Source organism: Hippocampus bargibanti, linkage group LG02, assembly GCF_051943395.1.
Source record: "Hippocampus bargibanti isolate YZ-2025 linkage group LG02, ASM5194339v1, whole genome shotgun sequence".
NCBI lineage: Eukaryota > Metazoa > Chordata > Actinopteri > Syngnathiformes > Syngnathidae > Hippocampus > Hippocampus bargibanti.
The window spans coordinates 34,931,540-34,952,459 of record NC_142735.1 but is presented as its reverse complement, the minus strand read 5'-3'; the positions used below and the strand labels follow the sequence as shown (position 1 = coordinate 34,952,459).

At 38.1% G+C, this 20,920-nt stretch overlaps 1 protein-coding gene across 2 annotated transcripts; it reads left to right on the top strand.

Moving 5' to 3' along the window:
- Positions 1-996: 996 nt before the first annotated feature.
- On the top strand, positions 997-10,302 carry rhogd (ras homolog gene family, member Gd). Of its 2 annotated transcripts, XR_016114312.1 has the most exons (3): positions 997-1,044; positions 4,100-5,265; positions 6,638-10,302. XR_016114312.1 is itself a non-coding variant. In XM_088991137.1 (2 exons), the coding sequence occupies exon 2, from the start codon at positions 4,129-4,131 to the stop codon at positions 4,702-4,704; it is 576 nt and encodes a 191-aa protein (XP_088847263.1). In that variant the 5' UTR covers positions 997-1,044; positions 4,100-4,128; the 3' UTR covers positions 4,705-6,627. The 2 variants fall into 2 exon arrangements, 1 of the variants encoding a protein (XP_088847263.1); XM_088991137.1 differs by lacking the exon at positions 6,638-10,302 and having other exon boundaries at positions 4,100-6,627.
- Positions 10,303-20,920: the final 10,618 nt, after the last annotated feature.

Sequence of the window (20,920 nt, the reverse complement as noted above, 5' to 3'; positions counted from 1 at the left end):
GAATAACTCGAATAGATAGAAAGTTAGCTAGCTACTATATAACTCATGGATAACTAGTTATATAGGTAGCTAGCTAATAAATATCAATTATATAGCCAGCTAGATAGCCAGATAGCTAGCAGCAGAAGTTAATGTTCACGTAGCGATGAAATCGGACTACAAGACCGGTGTTTACAGTATTGTACTGGAGTGACTTTGGCTGCCAAATCAAGATCAGAATAGATAGAAATCTAGCTAGCTAGCTAATTGATAGCTAATAAATAATTAATAGATAGCCAGATAGCTAATAAATAGTTAATAGATAGCCAGCTAGACCGTTGACTGCCAGTCAGCTAGACAGCTAATAGCTAGCTAGCTAATAAAAGTCAAATAAATACTTAATAGATAGCCAGATAGCCAACAGCTAGCCAGCTCGACAGCTTCCTGCCAGCTAGACAGCTAATAGCTAGCTAGCTAATAGATAGCAAATAAATAGTTCATAGCTAGACAGTTAATAGCTAGCCAGCTAGCTAATGGATAGCTAATAAATAGTTAATAGATAGCCAGATAGCCAACAGCTAGCCAGCTAGACAGTTTACAGCCCGTCCGCTAGACAGCTAATAGCTAGCTAGCTAATAAATAGCAAATGTATTCATTTAATGTTTAATGTATTTCATGAAATGTATAATAATAATAATAATAATAATAATAATAATAATAATAATAATACATTACATTTTAAGCGCCTTTAAAAGCTCTCAATGACACTTTACAGTCACAGACAAGCATAGGTACTATAATAAATAAAATACAATCACAAATAGAATACAATAAATAAAATACAGTTATGAATAGAAACGAGAGAGAGCTACACAGAAAAAGTGGCTTTTGATATGGGAATCGACAACACTACCATCTAGCGTCAAGTAAAATGTCAACAACACATTTCAAAACTACATTTCCCAGTTTGCACCTCTGCGTGACGTCACCAAATACGTACGGGCAGCTCCCGGATGCGGCTGTGACTGACTTAACCAGGCAGAAGAGATTGCTAGCGAAGTGGCGGTAAGTGAAAAAAGTCTTTATAAAATCATCGCCTTAGCCCACATCAAGGTTTAAACTCATTATTAGGGTGTGTAAATTATTATATTACACCCACTCGGGCTTTGTTGGATTCTAAAAAGCTATTTTGTTGTAATAGTGTGTGTTAAATTCATCAAGTTGTTTGCTAAGTGGTTAGCTTGCCTGCTATCGTATGCGCTAGTTCCTTAGCCGGATGCTATCCGCCAGTGGGGAACGCCTAACTCATACTTGAAGAGATCCCCGAGCGATAATAACCGCAAGTTCACACTTTTGTCTTTCGCTTCATTGCTTTTCACTTCCCCGAATATTGCTTCTTTCAGACGAATGCGCGAAGCTGTCCTCAAAGTTCACCCTTCTACCCAAAATACGACATTTAGTAGGGATGTGACAACATTTTTCAATAATAATTCATGACACATTTTCTCGTACCATGTCAAAGTGCATTTAAATAGCTTTCAAATGATGTATAGAGTATTGTTCTATGACAAATAATAAGGAAAAAATAGAAATTTTAATTTTCGAAATATGAGGGTCATTTTCTGCCTGTAATTGCACAGTTTATTTATTTATGTTTATTTATTTGAAATTAATTAATTAATCTGTTTATTTATTTAAGTCATTTATATATATATATATATATATATATATATATATATATATATATATAATGTCTGTGTTTATTTGTTTGAATTTAATAAATTAATTTGTTCATTTATTTATTTTAGTCATTTACATATATATTTTTATTTACTATCTCTACTATTTATTTATTTCTGTGTTTATTTATTTGTTTGAATTTAATTATTTTTTTTCATTTATTTTCGTCATTTATATATAGATAGATATTTATTTATTTATCGGCTATTTATTTATTTATTCAGGTTTGTGTTTGAATGTAATTAATTAATCTGTTTATTTATTTTAGTCATTTGTATATATATATATATATATATATATATATATATATATATTATTTATATATATATATATTTTCTTGGTATTTAGTTTGTGTGTTTATTTATTTGTTTGAATTTAATAAATTAATTAATCTGTTTCTTTTTTTGTCATATATATATACATATAGTTATCTACTATTTATTTCGCTATTTATTTGTCTGCATTTCATTAATTCATGACTTCTTTTGTTTATTTATTTATCTTTATTTGTTTATCTATTTATTTATCTACTTTTTATTATTTTGTTTGTGTCTGCACGTCAAATTAATTTATTCTTTTATTTATTTGTTTTTCTATGTATTTATTTATTTGGTTAGTTTGTAATTTATTATAACTTTTAATCCATAGCCTAACAGGAAGTTCAATGAGTGAATGCTGGCGCATGTGGCTGCCGCTGCTCACCTACAGAAAAACTTGTCCTGCGACTGTAAAGTGACCTTGAGAGTTTTGAAAGCCGCTTAGAAAAGAAATGTATTATTATTATTATTAAAACGATGAAAATCTGTGACTGAGTTCTTTAATACAGTTTAAACGATCATAACTTTCTTAATTTTTGGCAGATCTTAACAAGTAAGGTACCATTGGAAAGTTTGAAATTCTAAACAAGAACAGAAATCACAAGAAAATATTTAAAGTATAAATTAGTAAATATCAACCATCGAATGAGGGTAGATTTTCATCAGAAATCCATAATGGCTGTCAGTGAATACTAGGAAAGAAAATTGTGAGCTGTAAAAATGCTAATGCTTCCTCTTGCTTGAAACTTGGCCGTTATGGAGAAAAATATATTTATTTTACCACTTCTATGAGTTATAAAAATACAACTTACTCACCTTTGTAAACTGTCGTGTGAGCAAAAAGAGCGTGAACTTTAATCCATTTTTTTTTCTCGTTGTCGTATTCGGAAATTTCAAGAACCAGCATGGAGGGAAACGTGTGTAATACGTCATCACAATCTGCATAGTTTGGAAAATCCCACGAAAAAATGATTACGTACTTCACCAAAATGCAATGATATACGACTGCGTGTACAGAGTGCGCTCGATTCACTGGACAGAAACAATCGCGGTGGAATGTAGCTCACTGTAGCGTACCTACATTTAGCAAATCTAGCCATGGCAAGCGAGTTTATTATATGGGTCATTAATGCCTGACTGATTTTCGTTGAAATATAGATTTCAGCTCTTCATAGTACAGTGATACCTTGGCTTACGAACGTAATTACTTCCCAGACAGAGTGTGTAAGGCGAAATGTGTATCCCAAAAAATAATTTACCATAGGAAACCATTAAAATGAGAATAATCCGTTCCCAGGTCCCCATAAAACATGATTTTCTACTTTCTAATTTTCTAAGCCTTAAAACTACACAAAATAGACCTTATTTTATGTATAATAAATGTGCTTTGGTATTATAATCAACGAAATAAACTGTACTGTATAATAAAGTGGTTATATTGACCTTTGTGATGGTCGTTGATGGCTTGATGGAATTTAATCAGCATTAAACACTTGATGAGGAACGTAGCCTTCTTCTTTCACCATCTTGAGGAATGATCCCTTTTAGGTGCTTTCTCTGCGATCATTTTACCTTGTTCCTCATCAATTGTGTTCTGTTTAGCTGGATTGATCGCTTTTTGCATCAAGTGTACAGATGGCTTGTGCGGGTTATTTGTGGAGCCTGATTTATGGGATATTTTAACCTTGCAGTCTACACTCTGCCTTTGAACTATCAAAGTTAAAACGAGTCCAAATTTCACTGTCTTCTTTCCATTTCTCTCTCTCTTTCTCTCTGTCGTCTGCCTGTCTCTTTAGTGTTAACCCCCCCCAAGTCGGCTGCCATTTTCTTGTTAGGAGAACGGGCCCGTTCGCGAACGACACATCACTCATTGTGGCGCTCCGCGTACATCCCGAAAAATAGTTCATATGGCAAGATAAAATGTTCATAAATTTAACGTTCGCAAACCCAAAAGTTCGTAAACCAAGGGAGTCGTAAACCGAGGTATCACTGCAGGTGTTTTTAGTTTAATAAATGGAACATTTGCAATTTTGGCTAACGCACGTACCCTGCTTTGCTTTTAGGTGCTGCAGCCCAAGTGGTCGTTGGCAGGATGCAGACCATAAAATGTGTGGTGGTTGGTGATGGGGCAGTGGGAAAAACCTGCCTTCTCATCTCCTACACCACCAATGCCTTCCCCGAAGAATACATCCCAACAGTATTTGACAACTACAGCGCCCAGATGAGCGTGGATGGTCGCACCGTTAGCCTTAACTTGTGGGACACGGCTGGCCAGGAGGAATATGACCGCCTGCGTACGCTTTCCTACCCGCAGACCAACGTCTTCATCATCTGTTTCTCCATTGGCAGCCCTTCCTCCCATGCAAATGTCAGGCACAAGTGGCACCCCGAGGTGTCTCACCACTGCCCCAACGTGCCCATCTTGCTGGTGGGCACCAAGAGGGACCTAAGGGGTGATGCTGAAACGGTGAAGAAGCTGAAGGAACAGGGTTTATCTCCCACAACCCAGCAGCAGGGAAATGCTCTGGCTAAGCAAATCGGGGCTGTCAAGTACATGGAGTGTTCTGCGCTGTTGCAGGAAGGTGTCAGGGAGGTGTTCGCCGAGGCCGTCCGAGCAGTGTTGTACCCCGTCACGAAAAAGAACACCAAGAAATGTGTGCTTTTGTAAGAACGCTTCCCGGATTTGGATTGTGGAGATCCACAGACGAGAACGATGGACTGCTTCCAACGCCTCCTTGATCAGGTTGAAGACTCTATTTTCAGCTGGTTCTTCATCCTCAGGACGGCTTCATTTTAACGACACCATCATCACCAAAGTGACTTTGACAAAACAGGGGGTGGATCTTGTATTTTCTTACTTTTAAAATTTAGATATTTTTCCCTGTTCTTTCCGTGTTACACTTCTAGATTTGTAGCATCGCCGCTTTTGCCTTTTTAGAAGCAAATTCTGGTCGTGGTTGTCACAAGACATAATTCCATAACATAATTCTGTACCAAGCTGCCCTGTTTTGACTGGAGCGAAGAGATCTACTGTTCTTTTAAGGGGGAGAACTAGTGACTACCTCATACTCCAAACTCGGGTTGCATCTCGTGAGTCTCAAGCAACTGCATTGTGATACTGGCTATTATTTAGAGGCTGAACAGCTTTCCCCGCCTCCTTCAATTCAAGCATCTTGAGTTCAAAACACGACTGGATGAATCCCAGACCAGGTCCAGGTATCACCAGTAGGCGCCAATGTGCTCCGTGTAGCATGTTGGTAGTATACAACCCATCGCCTGCAATTTAGAAGAGAAGAATCAACCAAGATCTTTTCAAAATCAACTTAAATCGGGTGGCTTGATAGACAAATCAAGCTACATCAGTCTTGGAGATGTTAAACTGCCCACTGGATGAACCTCATACCAGGTCCTGGTATCACCAGTAGGCACCAATGTGCTCCGTGTAACATGTTGGTAGTATGCAACCCATCGCCTGAAATTTAGAAGAGAAAAATCAACCAAGATCTTTTCAAAATCAACTTAAATCGGGTGGCTTGATAGACAAATCAAGCTACATCAGTCTTGGAGATGTTAAACTGCCCACTGGTTGAACCCCAGACCAGGTCCTTGTAGCTCCAATAGGCGCCAATGTGCTCCGTGTAACATGTTGGTAGTACACAACCCATCACCTGCAATTTGGAAGAGTAGAGTCAACCAAGATCTTTTCAAAATCAACTTAAATCGGGTGGCTTGATAGAAAAATCAAGCTAGATCAGTCTTGGAGATGTTAAACTGCCCAGTGGTTGAACCTCATACCAGGTCCTTGTAGCTCCAGTAGGCACCAATGTGCTCCGTGTAACATGTTGGTAGTATGCAACCCATCGCCTGAAATTTAGAAGAGAAAAATCAACCAAGATCTTTTCAAAATCAACTTAAATCGGGTGGCTTGATAGAAAAATCAAGCTAGATCAGTCTTGGAGATGTTAAACTGCCCAGTGGTTGAACCTCATACCAGGTCCTTGTAGCTCCAGTAGGCACCAATGTGCTCCGTGTAACATGTTGGTAGTATGCAACCCATCGCCTGAAATTTAGAAGAGAAGAATCAACCAAGATCTTTTCATAATCAACTTAAATCGGGTGGCTTGATAGACAAATCAAGCTAGATCAGTCTTGGAGATGTTAAACTGCCCACTGGATGAACCTCAGACCAGGTCCTTGTAGCTCCAGTAGGCGCCAATGTGCTCCGTGTAGCATGTTGGTAGTATGCAACCCATCGCCTGCAATTTAGAAGAGAAGAATCAACCAAGATCTTTTCAAAATCAACTTAAATCGGGTGGCTTGGTAGAAAAATCAAGCTAGATCAGTCTTGGAGATGTTAAACTGCCCAGTGGTTGAACCTCATACCAGGTCCTGGTATCACCAGTAGGCACCAATGTGCTCCGTGTAACATGTTGGTAGTACACAACCCATCACCTGCAATTTGGAAGAGTAGAGTCAACCAAGATCTTTTCAAAATCAACTTAAATCGGGTGGCTTGATAGACAAATCAAGCTAGATCAGTCTTGGAGATGTTAAACTGCCCACTGGATGAACCCCAGACCAGGTCCTTGTAGCTCCAGTAGGCGCCAATGTGCTCCGTGTAGCATGTTGGTAGTATGCAACCCATCACCTGCAATTTGGAAGAGTAGAGTCAACCAAGATCATTTCAAAATCAACTTAAATCGGGTGGCTTGATAGACAAATCAAGCTAGATCAGTCTTGGAGATGTTAAACTGCCCAGTGGTTGAACCTCATACCAGGTCCTGGTATCACCAGTAGGCGCCAATGTGCTCCGTGTAGCATGTTGGTAGTATGCAACCCATCACCTGCAATTTGGAAGAGTAGAGTCAACCAAGATCTTTTCAAAATCAACTTAAATCGTGTGGCTTGATAGACAAATCAAGCTAAATCAGTCTTGGAGATGTTAAACTGCCGATCGGAAAGGTCGTGGGGTCATTTCTGTCTCGTCTTCTTCAGAAACGTGCCTAACCGTTGACGTTTGGAATGAGTCCGGGTCCTGACTATGTTTTCTCAGAATGTTCTGAACTCCTGTTTCGTTGGCCGAGCGAAGATGTCGCGAAGCTAGCTAGCTTCACATAGTCAATGGTAGTTTAGGAAGCAATAGTGCCTCTGTTGGTGGCGGCCATATCGTGCACTCCATTTCTAATTGAATTGAATTCTTAACGCCCATCCCAATTCACAATCACGAAAACGCTATTTTCCTGATCATGTTGAATTTCTTCCTCAAGTGTTTATATAACCTTCTAAATGGCCAAAGTTGAATATATATATAGATATATTTTTTTGTAATCGCGTGTGTTTGTTTATCGGATTCTAAAAGGTGTTCAAAACCCACACTTTGCATCGTGACGTTAGTGACTTTTGCCGCCTTGCATTAAATGCTAGCGCGCGACGACGGCATAACGTATCCGAACAAAATACAGTGGAAACTGCTATGTGGAACAATTCTGTTTGTGTGACGAGGTTAGACCACTTTACTCCCGTTTAATTCATTTGCTCCAGTGTCAAGACACAATCACAATCTGTAAAACTTGATGAAACTGTATCGGAACTGATTTATGTAACGTTTTCCTGCCTTTAGAGTTAGAATTCTCACTTTATAGTCATAATTCTGAGCATAAAGTCAGAATTTAGAAAATGACGTCAGAATTCTCACTTTAAAGTCACTATTCTGGAGAAAATCATCAATCTTGCCAACCTTATTTTTTTTGTCTTCGGTGGCCCTCATCCTCTTCCGTACTACGTTTGCAGCATTGCATTTTGTCATTCTTATCTTAAGATAGTTTCATTCCTGGAACACAAAAAAAGGGCTATCGCTACTTCGGTGTTTTTCCCCCCCACCATGTAGCAGCATCCGAACTGTTATTGATACATTCACGATGCCATATCCAGACCAAAAGCCACTGTGGTGCTGCTCCTTTTGTGATTTTAATGCCACGGAGCTCCAAAACAAACTAAGCAGTGACTTCCATATTTGGTCATTGATGCCTTACCTTCTTCCTGCCAGTAAGCGCGATGAAGCAGTTCTATAAAATGGCTGCGGAAATGACATCTCAGTATACCACACACACACTTTTTTTATTTTTAAACTCACTGTGGTTTCTATTTTTGCATTGGCAATAACTGCATTGGTGTCGGGTGCCTTGCCAGTTTTAAGATTTTTATCTATTGTTGGAAATAAGCGGTTGTTTTCTTTGCCTGTCAATATTTGTTCAGACTGTGGAGTAAAAGGACAACCGACACCTCTGGACAAGTTGCGTCCATAATTTGTAAAATGACTTCAAATGACTTCTACTGAGCACATTTGACAAAGATTTCACCGCATATAGCTCTATTTTACCTTTTAGGACACGGGGGGAATATTCATGAAGTCTTGTTTTCGAGTTGATGACGATGCCCTAAGTGACGTCACGAAAGGAACGCCCCTGACCGAGAAAGCAACACAAGCTGCATGTTGGGTATTTTTTTTTTCGTCTGAAAATACTGTGTTGATCGTGAAATTAGAAGGAAAACTACATAAATAACGCAATTGTGAATCGTCGTGTCTCGCAGCCAATTGCGGTAACACGCATAAAGAAGGTGTAAGTTGACACAAATTCCCAATGGAGCTTGTATGCCATCTTATGCATTTTCTGGGCGCTACATTGGAGTCCAGAACCGGAAGGACTTCTTGAATCGATTGCAAACATTTATGCTTTCCTCTTCAGAACTATTTGAATCATATTCATAACTGGATGAGGATCAAGGAAGCATATTTTTTCTGAATCTGAATTCTCTGAAGTCATTGTTTTGATTCTGGAGCAAGGCAGTTTGTGAAGGAGTATCCTGGCGCGACGTCACAAACAAGGGGGCTGGACTTTCTGAATCTGCCCAGTTCCGAGGTCATTTTGTGGCACTTTTGGGACACTTTAATTCATTTTTATTGGTGTTTTGCATTTGACTAAAAATATCAGCCTGCGTTTTGGGTATTTTAGATGCTATAAAACATGGTGTCGGTTGTCCTTTAAAGGACAACCGACACCATTTTCTTTGTTTCCTAACTGACATCGGAAAAACGTTTTATAGCATCTAAAATACCCAAAACACGCAGGCTGATATTTTTAGTCAAATGCAAAACACCAAGAGAAAATGAATTAAAGTGTCCCAAAAGTACTTCAAAATGACCTCGGGATGGCGAGTTTCAGAAGGTCCCGCCCCCTTGTTCGTGACATCACGCCAGGATGCCTTGCCTTGCTCTAGAATCAAAACAATGGCTTCAGATTGGGAGAAGATGCTTTCTTGTTACTCATCCAGTTATGAATATGATTCTAATAGTTCTGAAGAGGAAAGCATAAATGTTTGCAATCGATTAAAGAAGTCCTTCCGGATCAATTCGAGCCGTCAATGACAGCAATGTAGCGTCTCAGAAAATGCACGCCCAAGCTCTGTTGGAAATGGGCTGATTTGTCTGCTGGGAATTTGTGTCAACTAGTATCAAATAGTAGTCTTGGTGCAACACACTGATTCACAATCGTGTTTTTTATGTGTTTTCCTTCTAATTTTGTCATCAACACGATGTTTTCAGACCAAACAAAGTACCCAAAATGCATTGTGTGTCGCTTTCTCGGTCAGGGGCGTTCCAAACGTGACGTCACTTAAGGCATCGTCATCAACTCGAAAACAAGACTGCCTGAATATTCAGTGCGAGTCTTAAAACGTAAAATATAGCTATATGCCGTGGAATCTTTGGAAAATACGCTCAGTAGAAGTCATTCGAAGTGATTTTAGAAATTATGGACACAACTTCTGTCACAGCGTCTGTTGTCCTTTAAATGTAATAAATTGATGTACTGTATTGCGCCCTATAACAACCTAAGCGCAATAACGGCAAAAGGGGGGGCGGATATAAGTCAAAATGTTGAGTGTTGAATGTACATGCACAATTAGACAAACTGTGGTCGACTTTTTAAAAACAGAATAGATTTTGTATTCCCTTTTTTTTGTCTTGGATGTCCTAATTTCATTTAGCGATGATGGATGTGGAACATATACCTGTGGGCCCTCTGGTTGTCTGTGTCCTAGAGCTGTATGCTACCATGCGTGTGGTACTACGCTTTTACACACTGGGAACTTGTTTTTTTGTAGAGATCTGTAATTGTTTTATATATAAACAAAGCATATTTGTATAAATGAACTAACAGTTGAGATGATTTTAAATTATGCCAAATAAAATGGTGGTTTCAACCGATTCAGTCGTGTTCGCCTGCTCTCAAAACAGTGATACCTTGGTTTACGAACATTAAATTTATGAAAATTTTTACCTTGGCATACGAACTATTTTTCGGGATACACACGGAGCGCCACAATGAGTGATGTGTCGTTCGCGAACGAGGCCGTTCTCCTAAAACGGAAATGGCAGCCGACTTGTTTTTATCCTCTATTCCCCGCCCCCGGTCTTCTGTTAAAGCCACGTAATTGGTCAAGAACGCAGCAGTGAGGGTGGCAGGGGTTAAACATTAAAGAGATAGGCAGATGACAGTGAAAGAGTTTCAACTTTGATAGTTCAAAGGCAGAGTGTAGACTGCAAGGTTAAAATATCCGATCAATCAGGCTCCACAAATAACCCGCACAAGCCATCTGTATACTCGATGCAAAAAGCTATCAACCCAGCTAAACAGGACACAATTGATTGGATTGGATTGGATTTGCCTTTATTAGTCTCGCAGTGGAGAAATTTACATTTCACAGCAGCAAAGTTATGAAAGTAGAAAAGCAAAACATAGGAGCTGCTGGAAAGGCAGCCACTCTCGCGGCGCCGTTGATGAGGAATAAGGTAAAATTATCGCAGGAAAAGCACCTACAAGGGATCATTCCTCAAGGTTACGTTCCTCATCAAGTGTTGAATGCTGAGGAAACCGGCCGCTCAATTCCATCAAGCCATCAACGACCATCACAAAGGTAAATAAAACCACTTTATTATATAGTACAGTTTATTTCTTTAATTATCATACCATAGCAGATTTATTATACATAAAATAAGGTATATTTTGTGTAGTTTTAAGGCTTAGAAAATTAGAAAGTAGAAAATTATATTTTACCTGGGAACGGATTATTCTCATTTTAATGGTTTCCTATGGGAAATTAATGTTTGGGATACACACTTTTCGCCTTACACACTTTGTCTGGGAACCAATTAAGTTCGTAAGCCAAGGTATCACTGTATACTTTTTAAGAAATCATAATTCCATGAGTTTTTAACCGTGGTGGGCCGGCAAGGCCTTTTCTGCTAGCCTAAAAATATCGGAATCACAGACTAATGTGAATTCTATTTTGTCTATGAATTTTTTGTGAAATAATTCAAAATTGTTTTTCAGCTTCCTTTTCATTGCTTTCCCCTATTATGCTGCTTCCAGGTGTGTCTTTTCATATTTAAGCATTTAACCAATCGCATTTCAGCCATCATTTGTTACCAGGGTCAGAAATCTACCTGGACGCGATCAAACTGTTGCACTAACCAATCAGATTTGGAGTTAGCAACCCAACAGGAGTACCAACGCCTTCTTGCTAGCATACGTCAGATTTTTAGCAAACTATGATTGGCTTGTCGCTAGCCAATCATAGTTTGCGAACTCTGATTGGCTAGTGACTAGCCAATCGTAGTTAGCGAAAACTGCAATGATCACAAGCCGCTAGTGACAGAGCTAGCACACTTTATCAGAAGCTAGCTGCATAGCAAGTCAGCAAGATACTATATTGTGTTGATTTAATAGCAGTTTTGTCAACCCACAATGGCTGAAGGAGGTGAAAAAAATGGATTTGGTTGGAGATTTACTGTTGACGCCATTTTCAAGATGGACTTTTCAAGAAAAACATTCACATTAAGAAAGGTAGGTCACTTGTTTCTTAGCTAATGGTACCTTGTAGTAAATTACACCACACTTTTTTCAATCTGGATTGATTTAGACCTTCCGTTTTTAAAACAGCCCTTGAAAAAGTCTACTTAGCTTAATGCTAACCAACAATGCAAAATTCCATTAGTACTACTACTTGTAAGGAAGCCACAACTATAGATGCATTTTTCCATCATTTATTGAACCCAAACAGAATAAAAGATGCATACAGGTTTTATTTTTACACACACACACCTGATATTCACCTATGTAGCTAGCTAGCTATTTGAGTCAGAAAACATATTAGCTAGCGATCTATTAGCTGTCTAGCTAACTATTAGCTGGCTAGCTTTCTATATTTTTGATTTATTCCGGCTTGAGTGAACACTGGCGCGTGTGGCTGCCGCTGCTTACCCACAGAAAAACTTAAACTGTGACTTTAAAGTGACCTTGAGGGTTTTGAAAGGCGCTTATAAATTAAATGTATGATTATTATTATTACAGTAAAGTCTCGTTATATCGATATCGGTTATATCGATACTATTTCTATGCACGCACGGAGAAAATTACATGCAAACAGGGTCGGATATATCGATAGTCCCGGTTATATCGATATTTTTCGGACTCCCTTGCGTATCGATATAACGAGACTTTACTGTATTATTATTGCGAATGGAATATCCCTCCGCGGTAAACCGGGATTCACTGTCAATAACGTACAGGTGGCCGTCACCACAATTGGCCACTAGATGTCTCCATCAGACATCAAGTCCCGCCCATATGGTTCACTTACGATGCCATTCTTTAAAACTATTTCCCTGTACCGAAAATAAGAAGTTAATGGCGTATTCCGAAAACGTTTCTATCAATAAGTCATCTTAGCAGACACTCAAATGCTTCAATCAGTGGTGGCCCGGCGTTTAACATAATATAATGATACCTTGGTTTACGAACTTAATTTGTTACCAGATAGTGTGTGTAAGGCGAAAAGCGTGTATTCCAAAAATTAATTTCTAAGCGCCTTTCAAAACTCTAAAGGACACTTTACAGTCACAGGATATTTTTTCTGCGGGTGAGCAGCGGCAGCCACACGCGCCAGCGTTCACTCAAGTAACATAAACTAAAAAAAAAAAAATAATAATAACAAATAATATGACAACACAAAGACACAGAGTCATTCATTCTTCAGCACTTTCTGTACCCTCTTTGTGACATGAAGCAGTTCTCGATGAAAGAGGAGATGATCAAAATGTCCTTTTCAGCAGTGGATCAGGGACGTCATGGTGGAATGTGCACATCTACTACAAGTTAAGATAGCCATTAGCTAGCGAATAGATAGCCATTAGCTAGCGAATAGATAGCCATTAGCTAGAGAACAGATAGCTAATTGCTAGCAAACAGATAGCTAATAGCCAGCAAATAGATAGCTAATAGCTAGCAAATAGATAGTAGGCAGCAAGGCTTTTTCCACCAAACCTCTGCTAACCTTTCGATTATTGTACCACATAAATAAATGCATAGCATTTTGTAATCACAGGCTGATTTGTGTGTAGTGTGCGACTCGAGGCTGGGAAATTAAGCTTCACTTTACTTTTACCGATTGCTAAAGAAACACCGCCTCTTTGAAAAACAATCTCCGAGTCGAACGGGCTGATTGGATGTGGACTCAGCATTGATGCGCAATCTCTCTAAAACCACAAGAGGCTGTTCAAACACTGCTCTTAGCCTGATTTCTCCATCACCTCTGTTGGGATGGGGCGAAAATTGACAGAAATAGCCGAAACTCTGGTGAATGGTCTTCCATAAATTGAATAATGTGTGGTTGTAATTTGAAATAAATAGCTTTTTAATCAAAGCCACAATTGACATTTTCATGGGTACGCATCTTTTTGGGTCACCCGTTATTGGCCAGACCTTATTTTGAAGGGACCTGTGAGCCCCTCATTGGATTGGATTGGATTAGCCTTTATTAGTCTCGCAGTGGAGAAATTTACATTTCACAGCAGCAAAGTGCTGAAAATAAGAGGAAAGGAAAGGAAAAGGTAGAAAAAAAACAAAATGCAAGAGCTGCTGTAAAAGCAGCTACTCTCCCGGTGCCATCTTCAAGTCAAGTCCAGACTGGCCTGATTGCCGCATTTGATCTGGAATCACATCTTCAGCATAACTAATCCTATGTTGCCTAAAAAGTCGGTTGTAGGAACGATCCAAATTGAACCTCAGCCCACCATGGCTATTTAGTGAAGGGTTTTGAACCAGAATCCGTCAGGAAAATAGAAGTAATCAGTGTAGCCGCAGGGAGTAGTCCTCTGCCCCCCCTGGACAGTAGGGATATAGCATTGAAAAAAAAAAAATATATATATATATATATATATATATATATATATATATATATATATATATATATATATATATATATATATATATATATATATATATATATAGGGCCAAAACTACCAGCAAAAGATTTTAGTTTGCTGACGAAGCCTCTTTGATAAGAAGCAAAACGTCAGTACCGATGACGGCTGAAGAAACCTTTTCATCGATGGACCACTCCTGTACGACTGAGAGCTTACACAGACAAACTACTACTATAAGTAGTCATAAATAAATCAAACAAAAGTAAACTAAATACCTCACTAAATTGAGCTTTTTATCCCTAAACGTTTAGACTTCACAAGTTCCGCAATATGACATTTATGCCATTTTTTTTTGTGACTCATCTTGACCTTCATGATGGGGTGAAGGCAAGCAGGGGTCAGTGGCACCCCGCTGGGTGCCGCATCCGTGCTGCTGAGGTTATTAGTGATTATCGCACAGCTCCCCGAGGGGAAAACGGCTCCAATTACTGCACACAGCTTGCTTGGAAACTATAGAAGGAGGCACACGTGCTAAACTGCACGTAGCACATCTGGAGGAAATGTCGCTTTTATGGAGAAAAGTGGCGCCTTGATGGAGCTCAGTAGCGAGATTGGAGAACTCTCGCTTAATTTGTTGTTTTTACTTTGGGTGTCGCATGACAACATACATTTCTATCATTTTTTTTGCTAGAACTACAGAACTATGCATCTCTTCCTACTTCAGTGATACCTCAGCTTACGAACTTAATTGGTTCCCAGAAAGTGTTTGTAAGGCGAACAGTGTGTCTTCCAAACATTCATTTCTGATAGGAAAGCAATGAAAATGAGAATAATCCGTTCCCAGGTCCCCATAAAACATAATTTTTTTTTACTAAATAAGCCTTAAAACTACAGAAAATATACCATCATTTATGTATAATAAATGTGCTATTGTACAGTTATACCTCATTTACGAACCCCTTGGCTTACGAACCTTTCGGTTTACGAACGTTAAATTTATGAAAATTTTACCTTGGCATACAAACTTTTTTTTGGGATACACACGGAGCTGCCTCTGTGAGTGGCGAGCCCATTCTTCTAACAACAAAATGGCAACCGGCTGTTTTTGTCCTCTATTCCCCGCCCCCAGTCTTTGGTTAAAGCCACGTGATTGGTCAAAAACGCAGAGAGTGACAGAGAGAGCGTGAGGCCGTTAAAGCTTAAATAGACAGGCAGAAGACTGATAGAGAATGAGCAAATTGATAGAAAACAGTGAAATTTGGACTCGTTTCAACTTTGATAGTTCAAAGGCAAAGTGTAGACTGCAAGGTTAAAATGCCCATCAATCAGGCGCCACAAACAACACGCACAAGCCATCTGTACACTTGATGGAAAAAGCTATCAACCCAGCTAAACAGAACACAATCAATGCCTATGTTCCTCATCAAGTGTTTAATGCTGAGGAAACCGGACACTCCATTCCATCAAGCCATTAACGACCATCACAATGGTAAATAAATGACTTTATTGTATAGTACAGTTTATTTCTTTAATCATAATACTATAGCACATTTATTATACATAAAATAAGGTGTATTCTGTCTAGTTTTAAGGCTTAGAAAAGTAGAAAATTATGTTTTATGGGGACCTGGGAACGGATTATTCTCATTTTAATAGTTTACTATGGGAAATTAGTTTTTGGGATACACACTTTTCACCTTACACACTCTGTCTGGGAACCAATTAAGTTTGTAAGCCAAGGTCCCACTGTACAATGATACCTTGGCTTACGAACTTAATTGGTTCCCAGATTGTGGGCCTTGTGTTCGTCGGCCAACTAAGCTTGAAACTTTTAAATATGATAACTTCTTTTCAGTCTATTCTCTATCATATATAAAAGCTAAATAGCCTGACGGACATGTAAGTATCCACCTCCATGGGACACCACAATAAACCCGCCATGAAATCATACACGGAACACTTGTTCAGACACGTACGTGCTGTTTGCCAATGCATCGTTGCACACAGAAGGAAGGTCAACTGCACATTTGTCCTGGGCGGGCCCTTCAGAGTTATTGCTTTTTCCCTCTAGCTGTTTTCATTTCACAGTTGAATCAAGGCGACAACCCTGTCAACCCTCGGAAATAATCACATGCGTCAACATTTCCGCGGAAGAGAGCGTAAGGGATCAAAACACAATCATCACATGAAGACTCCAGACTTGTGGATGCTGTATGTAGCAATTAGATCCGCTCGGCTATCAAAGCCTCCTTGGATGGAAGGTAAATGACAGCATACGTACTTTGTTATACAGTGATACCTTGGCTTATGAACTTAATTGGTTCCCAGACAAAGTGTGTCAGGCAAAAAGTGTGTATCCCAAAAATTAATTTCCCATAGGAAACCTTTAAAATGAGAATAATCCGTTCCCAGGTCCCCATAAAACTACACAAAATATACCTTTTTTATGTATAATAAATGTGCTATGGTATTATAATTAAAGAAATAAACTGTACTGTATAATAAAGTTGTTTTATTTACCTTTGTGATGGTCGTTGATGGCTTAATGGAATGGAGTGGCCGCTTTCATCAGCATTAGACACTTGTTGAGGAACGTAACCGTCTTCGTTCACCATCTTGAGGAATGATCCCTTGTAGGTGCTTTCTCTGCCATAATTTTACCTAGTTCCTCATCAATAAAGAATGTGTGCCCCCACTCGTATTCAATGCACCAAAAGACAAGTTTGGACAGGAGTGTAAAGCACTTTGTCATATTGCCCCGATGTGCGAGTGTGAGCACAAATAGTTGTTTTCGCAGTGTATGCCATGCAATTGGCTGCAACCAGTTCAGTGTGTCCCCCACCTAGTGCCCGTAGACTGCTGGGATAGGCTACAGCACCTCCCCACGACCCTTGTGAGGAAAAGCAAATCAGAAAATGAATGGATGGATGAATGATGGATGAAATGACACTTGTATAGTGAGACTTTGATTACTGTGTAACACAAAAAATAGCAAATGATTGAACACAACCACGCCCACACACAAACTCATATTTATTTCCAAGTATATTAAAAAGCACAATAATTCAAGGCAACTTAATGTGCAACATTTATCAACTGAACAGTTACAATAAAATGACAAAATAAAAAAACAATATACAGTGATACCTCGGCTCACGAACGACTTGGCTAACGAACTTTTCGGCTTACGAACCTTAAATTCACGAGAATTTAACCTTGGCATACAAACTATTTTTCGGGATACACACGGAGCGCCACAATGAGCGATGTGTCGTTTGCGAACGAGCCCGTTCGCATAACAAGGAAATGGCCGCCGACTTTTTTTGTCCTCTATTCCCCGCCCCCAGCGGTTAAAGTCGCACGTGATTGGTCAAGAACGCAGCGGTGAGGGAGGGGTGGGGGTTTACAGAAACGCAGAGCTGCTAATAAAAATAGGCAGACGACAGAGAGTGAGTGAGAAAATGGATAGAAAACAATGAAATTTGGACTCGTTTCAACTTTATTGATAGTTCAAAGGCAGAGTGTAGACTGCAAGGTTGATAGCTTTTTGCATCAAGTACAGATGGCTTGTGCAGGTTATTTGTGGAACCTGATTGATGGGAATTTTAACCTTGCAGTCTGCACTCTGCCTTTGAACTATCAAAGTTGAAACAAGTCCAAATGTCACTGTTTTCTATCCATTTTTTATCACTCTGTGTCGTCTGCCTGTCTCTTCCATGTTGAAACCACCTCCCTCACTGCTGCGTTCTTGACCAATCACGTGGCTTTAACCGAAGACTGGGGGCGGGGACTAGAGGACCAGAACAAGCTGGCTCACATTTTCTTCTTAGGAGAACGGGCCACTCATTGTGGCGCTCCGTGTGTATCCTGAAAAATAGTTTGTATGCTAAGGTAACATTTTCATAAATTTAACGTTCGTAAACCGAAAAGTTCGTAAGCCAAGGGGTTCGTAAACCGAGGTATCGCTGTACTATTATCATGCAAATTTAGGTACACCGACAAATTTAAAACTGAAGCAACTGAACGTAGCACGGTTGATATCCAATTACAGTAAAGTCTCGTTATATCGATATTGAAGGGAGTCCGAAAAAATATCGATATAACCGGGACTATCGATATATCAGACCCTGTTTGCATGTAATTTTCTCAGTGCGTGCATAGAAATAGTATCGATATAACCGGGACTATCGATATATCCGATATCGATATAACCAGACTTTACTGTACTTCCATTTTCAGTTTGGGGGGTTTCTCCTTTGAATAGCTCACCAAAAAAAACAATATTTGGCGTGACATTGTCTTCTTAGAGGTGAAAGATAAATGACTGAGCCGTGTCAGACCATGATAAAAAAAAAAAGCCCCTGTGGGTATAAAGCTGAAAATAAGGAGCAGAAAAGTTGAGCGCACCATTACCCCCCTTTGCATATTTGAGAGCTTTTTAGTATGCTACAGGCTTCAGGTGCTATAAGAGACACTCTTTCAATCCAAAGCCATGGAGATGCAATGATTCATTCTCCCTGCTCATCTTCACTCAATAACACAGGCCGCAGCCAGGGAGCTCGTTTTCCTCTTTAAATACGGCTTTTTATGGCGCGGCAAGACAAGCCGTTCATACTTTATCATGCGGGGCGGGAGGGGAGGGGGTGGTATAGTCGGGGGGAACAAGTTTAAGGAATCTCTTAAAGGACAAGCGGCGTCTCCGGTCAAGTTGTGTCCATAATTTGTAAAATGGCTTCAAATGACTTCTACTGAGCGTATTTTACAAAGATTCCACCGCATATAGCTATATTTTACATTTTAAGACTCGCGCTGAATATTCAGGAAGTCTTGTTTTGGTGACGAGTCCGTACGTGACGTCACTAAAGGACCGTAAAAAAAGACGCATTGTAGCGGTCCTTCCGTCACGTCAATGTATTTTGCTGTGCTTGTTTGGTCTGGGGACCTCGTGTTGCATCCAAAAGTCGCCAGAAGAGGGCGTCCAAGCTCCATATAAGGAATTTATCAGCCTGTGGAAACGGAGGTGATCACAGGAGGTCACCATTTTGTGCTTCTTTTTTTTTGGTGATCCATTTCCCCCAATGTTGCCTCAAACTGGCACAGAATAAATTCTTTAATCGATTGCATCATGTATGCTTTCCTCTTCAGAACTATTTGAATCATATTCATAACTGGATGAGTAACAAGAAAGCATATTGTCCGAATCTGAAGCCATTGTTTTGATTGCAGCAATGCAAGACGTCTTGGTGTGACGTCACAAACTGGGGGCGGGACTTTCTGAAAATGCCCAATTCGCAGCTCAATTTTTTGCAGATTTTGGAACACTTTAAGTCATTTTTATTGGTGTTTTGCATTTGACTAAAAATATCATACTGCGTGTTTTGGCTATTTTAGATGCTATAAAACGTTTTTCTGATGTCAGTTAGGAAACAAAAAAGTGATGTCGGTTGTCCTTTAAGGCAAATCAGGGATTGCTGGATTTTGTCAAATTGGCCACAGTGGTTTGACATAATAATTGAAGTATTGGATATTGGATATTGGATATTGGATATTGGATATGCCTTTATTAGTCTCACAGTGGAGAAATTTACATTTCACAGCAGCAAAGTGATGACTACAGTGGAAAGGTTTCAAAAGGCGTGAAGCCTGTTCAATATCCAATTATTATGATTATTATTGTTATTATTATTATTGTTTTTATAATAATAATAATAATAATAATAATAATAATAATAATAATTAATTATTATTATTATTATTATTATTGTTATTATTATTATTATTATATTTTGTCTTATCTTACATTATTATTATTATTATTATTATTATTATTATTATTATTATTATTATTATTATTATTATATTCTCATTATGCTATTTATCTTTCTCGTTATTATTAATATTATTATTATTGTATTTTCGTGATTATTATTATATTTCTTCTTCTTATTCATATATTACTTTTTATTATTATGATATTCTAATTATTTTAGCTATCTTTCTCATTATTATTATTATTATTATTATTATTTTATTTTATATTGTCATTATTTTATATTCTTATTATTCATATTTCTTTCTATTATTATTATATTATTATTATTATGAAAGGAAAAGCCAAAAGGAAAAGATTATTATTATTATTATTATTATATTCTCATTATTGTATTTATCTTTCTCCTTCTTATTAGTAAATTTTATTGTTATTGTCATTATTAGTATTATTCTATTCTTGTTATTATTATTATGTTTCTTGTTATTATCTTTCTTTATTATTATTATTATATTGTCATTATTATTATTATTATTATATTTTCGTTATTATATTTTCATTATTATATTTATTATTGCCTTTCTTTTTTATTATCATTGTTGTTTTTATTATTATTGTTATTATATTCTCGTTATTATTAATATATTTCTTGTTATTATTTTTCTTTATTATTATATTCTCATTAATATTATATTTCTTATTATCTTTCTTTATTATTATTATTATTATTATTATTATTTCTTCTATTTATTACCTTTCTTTTTTATTATTCTTCTTATTATTATAATTATTATTTCATTATTATGTTTCTCATTCTTACTATGATGTTTCTTTGTCCGTAACGGGAAA

What these genes read in the sequence shown, in the direction of transcription:
- rhogd (XM_088991137.1), top strand. Translation starts at nt 4,129, where the DNA reads ATGCAGACCATAAAATGTGTGGTGGTTGGTGATGGGGCAGTGGGAAAA.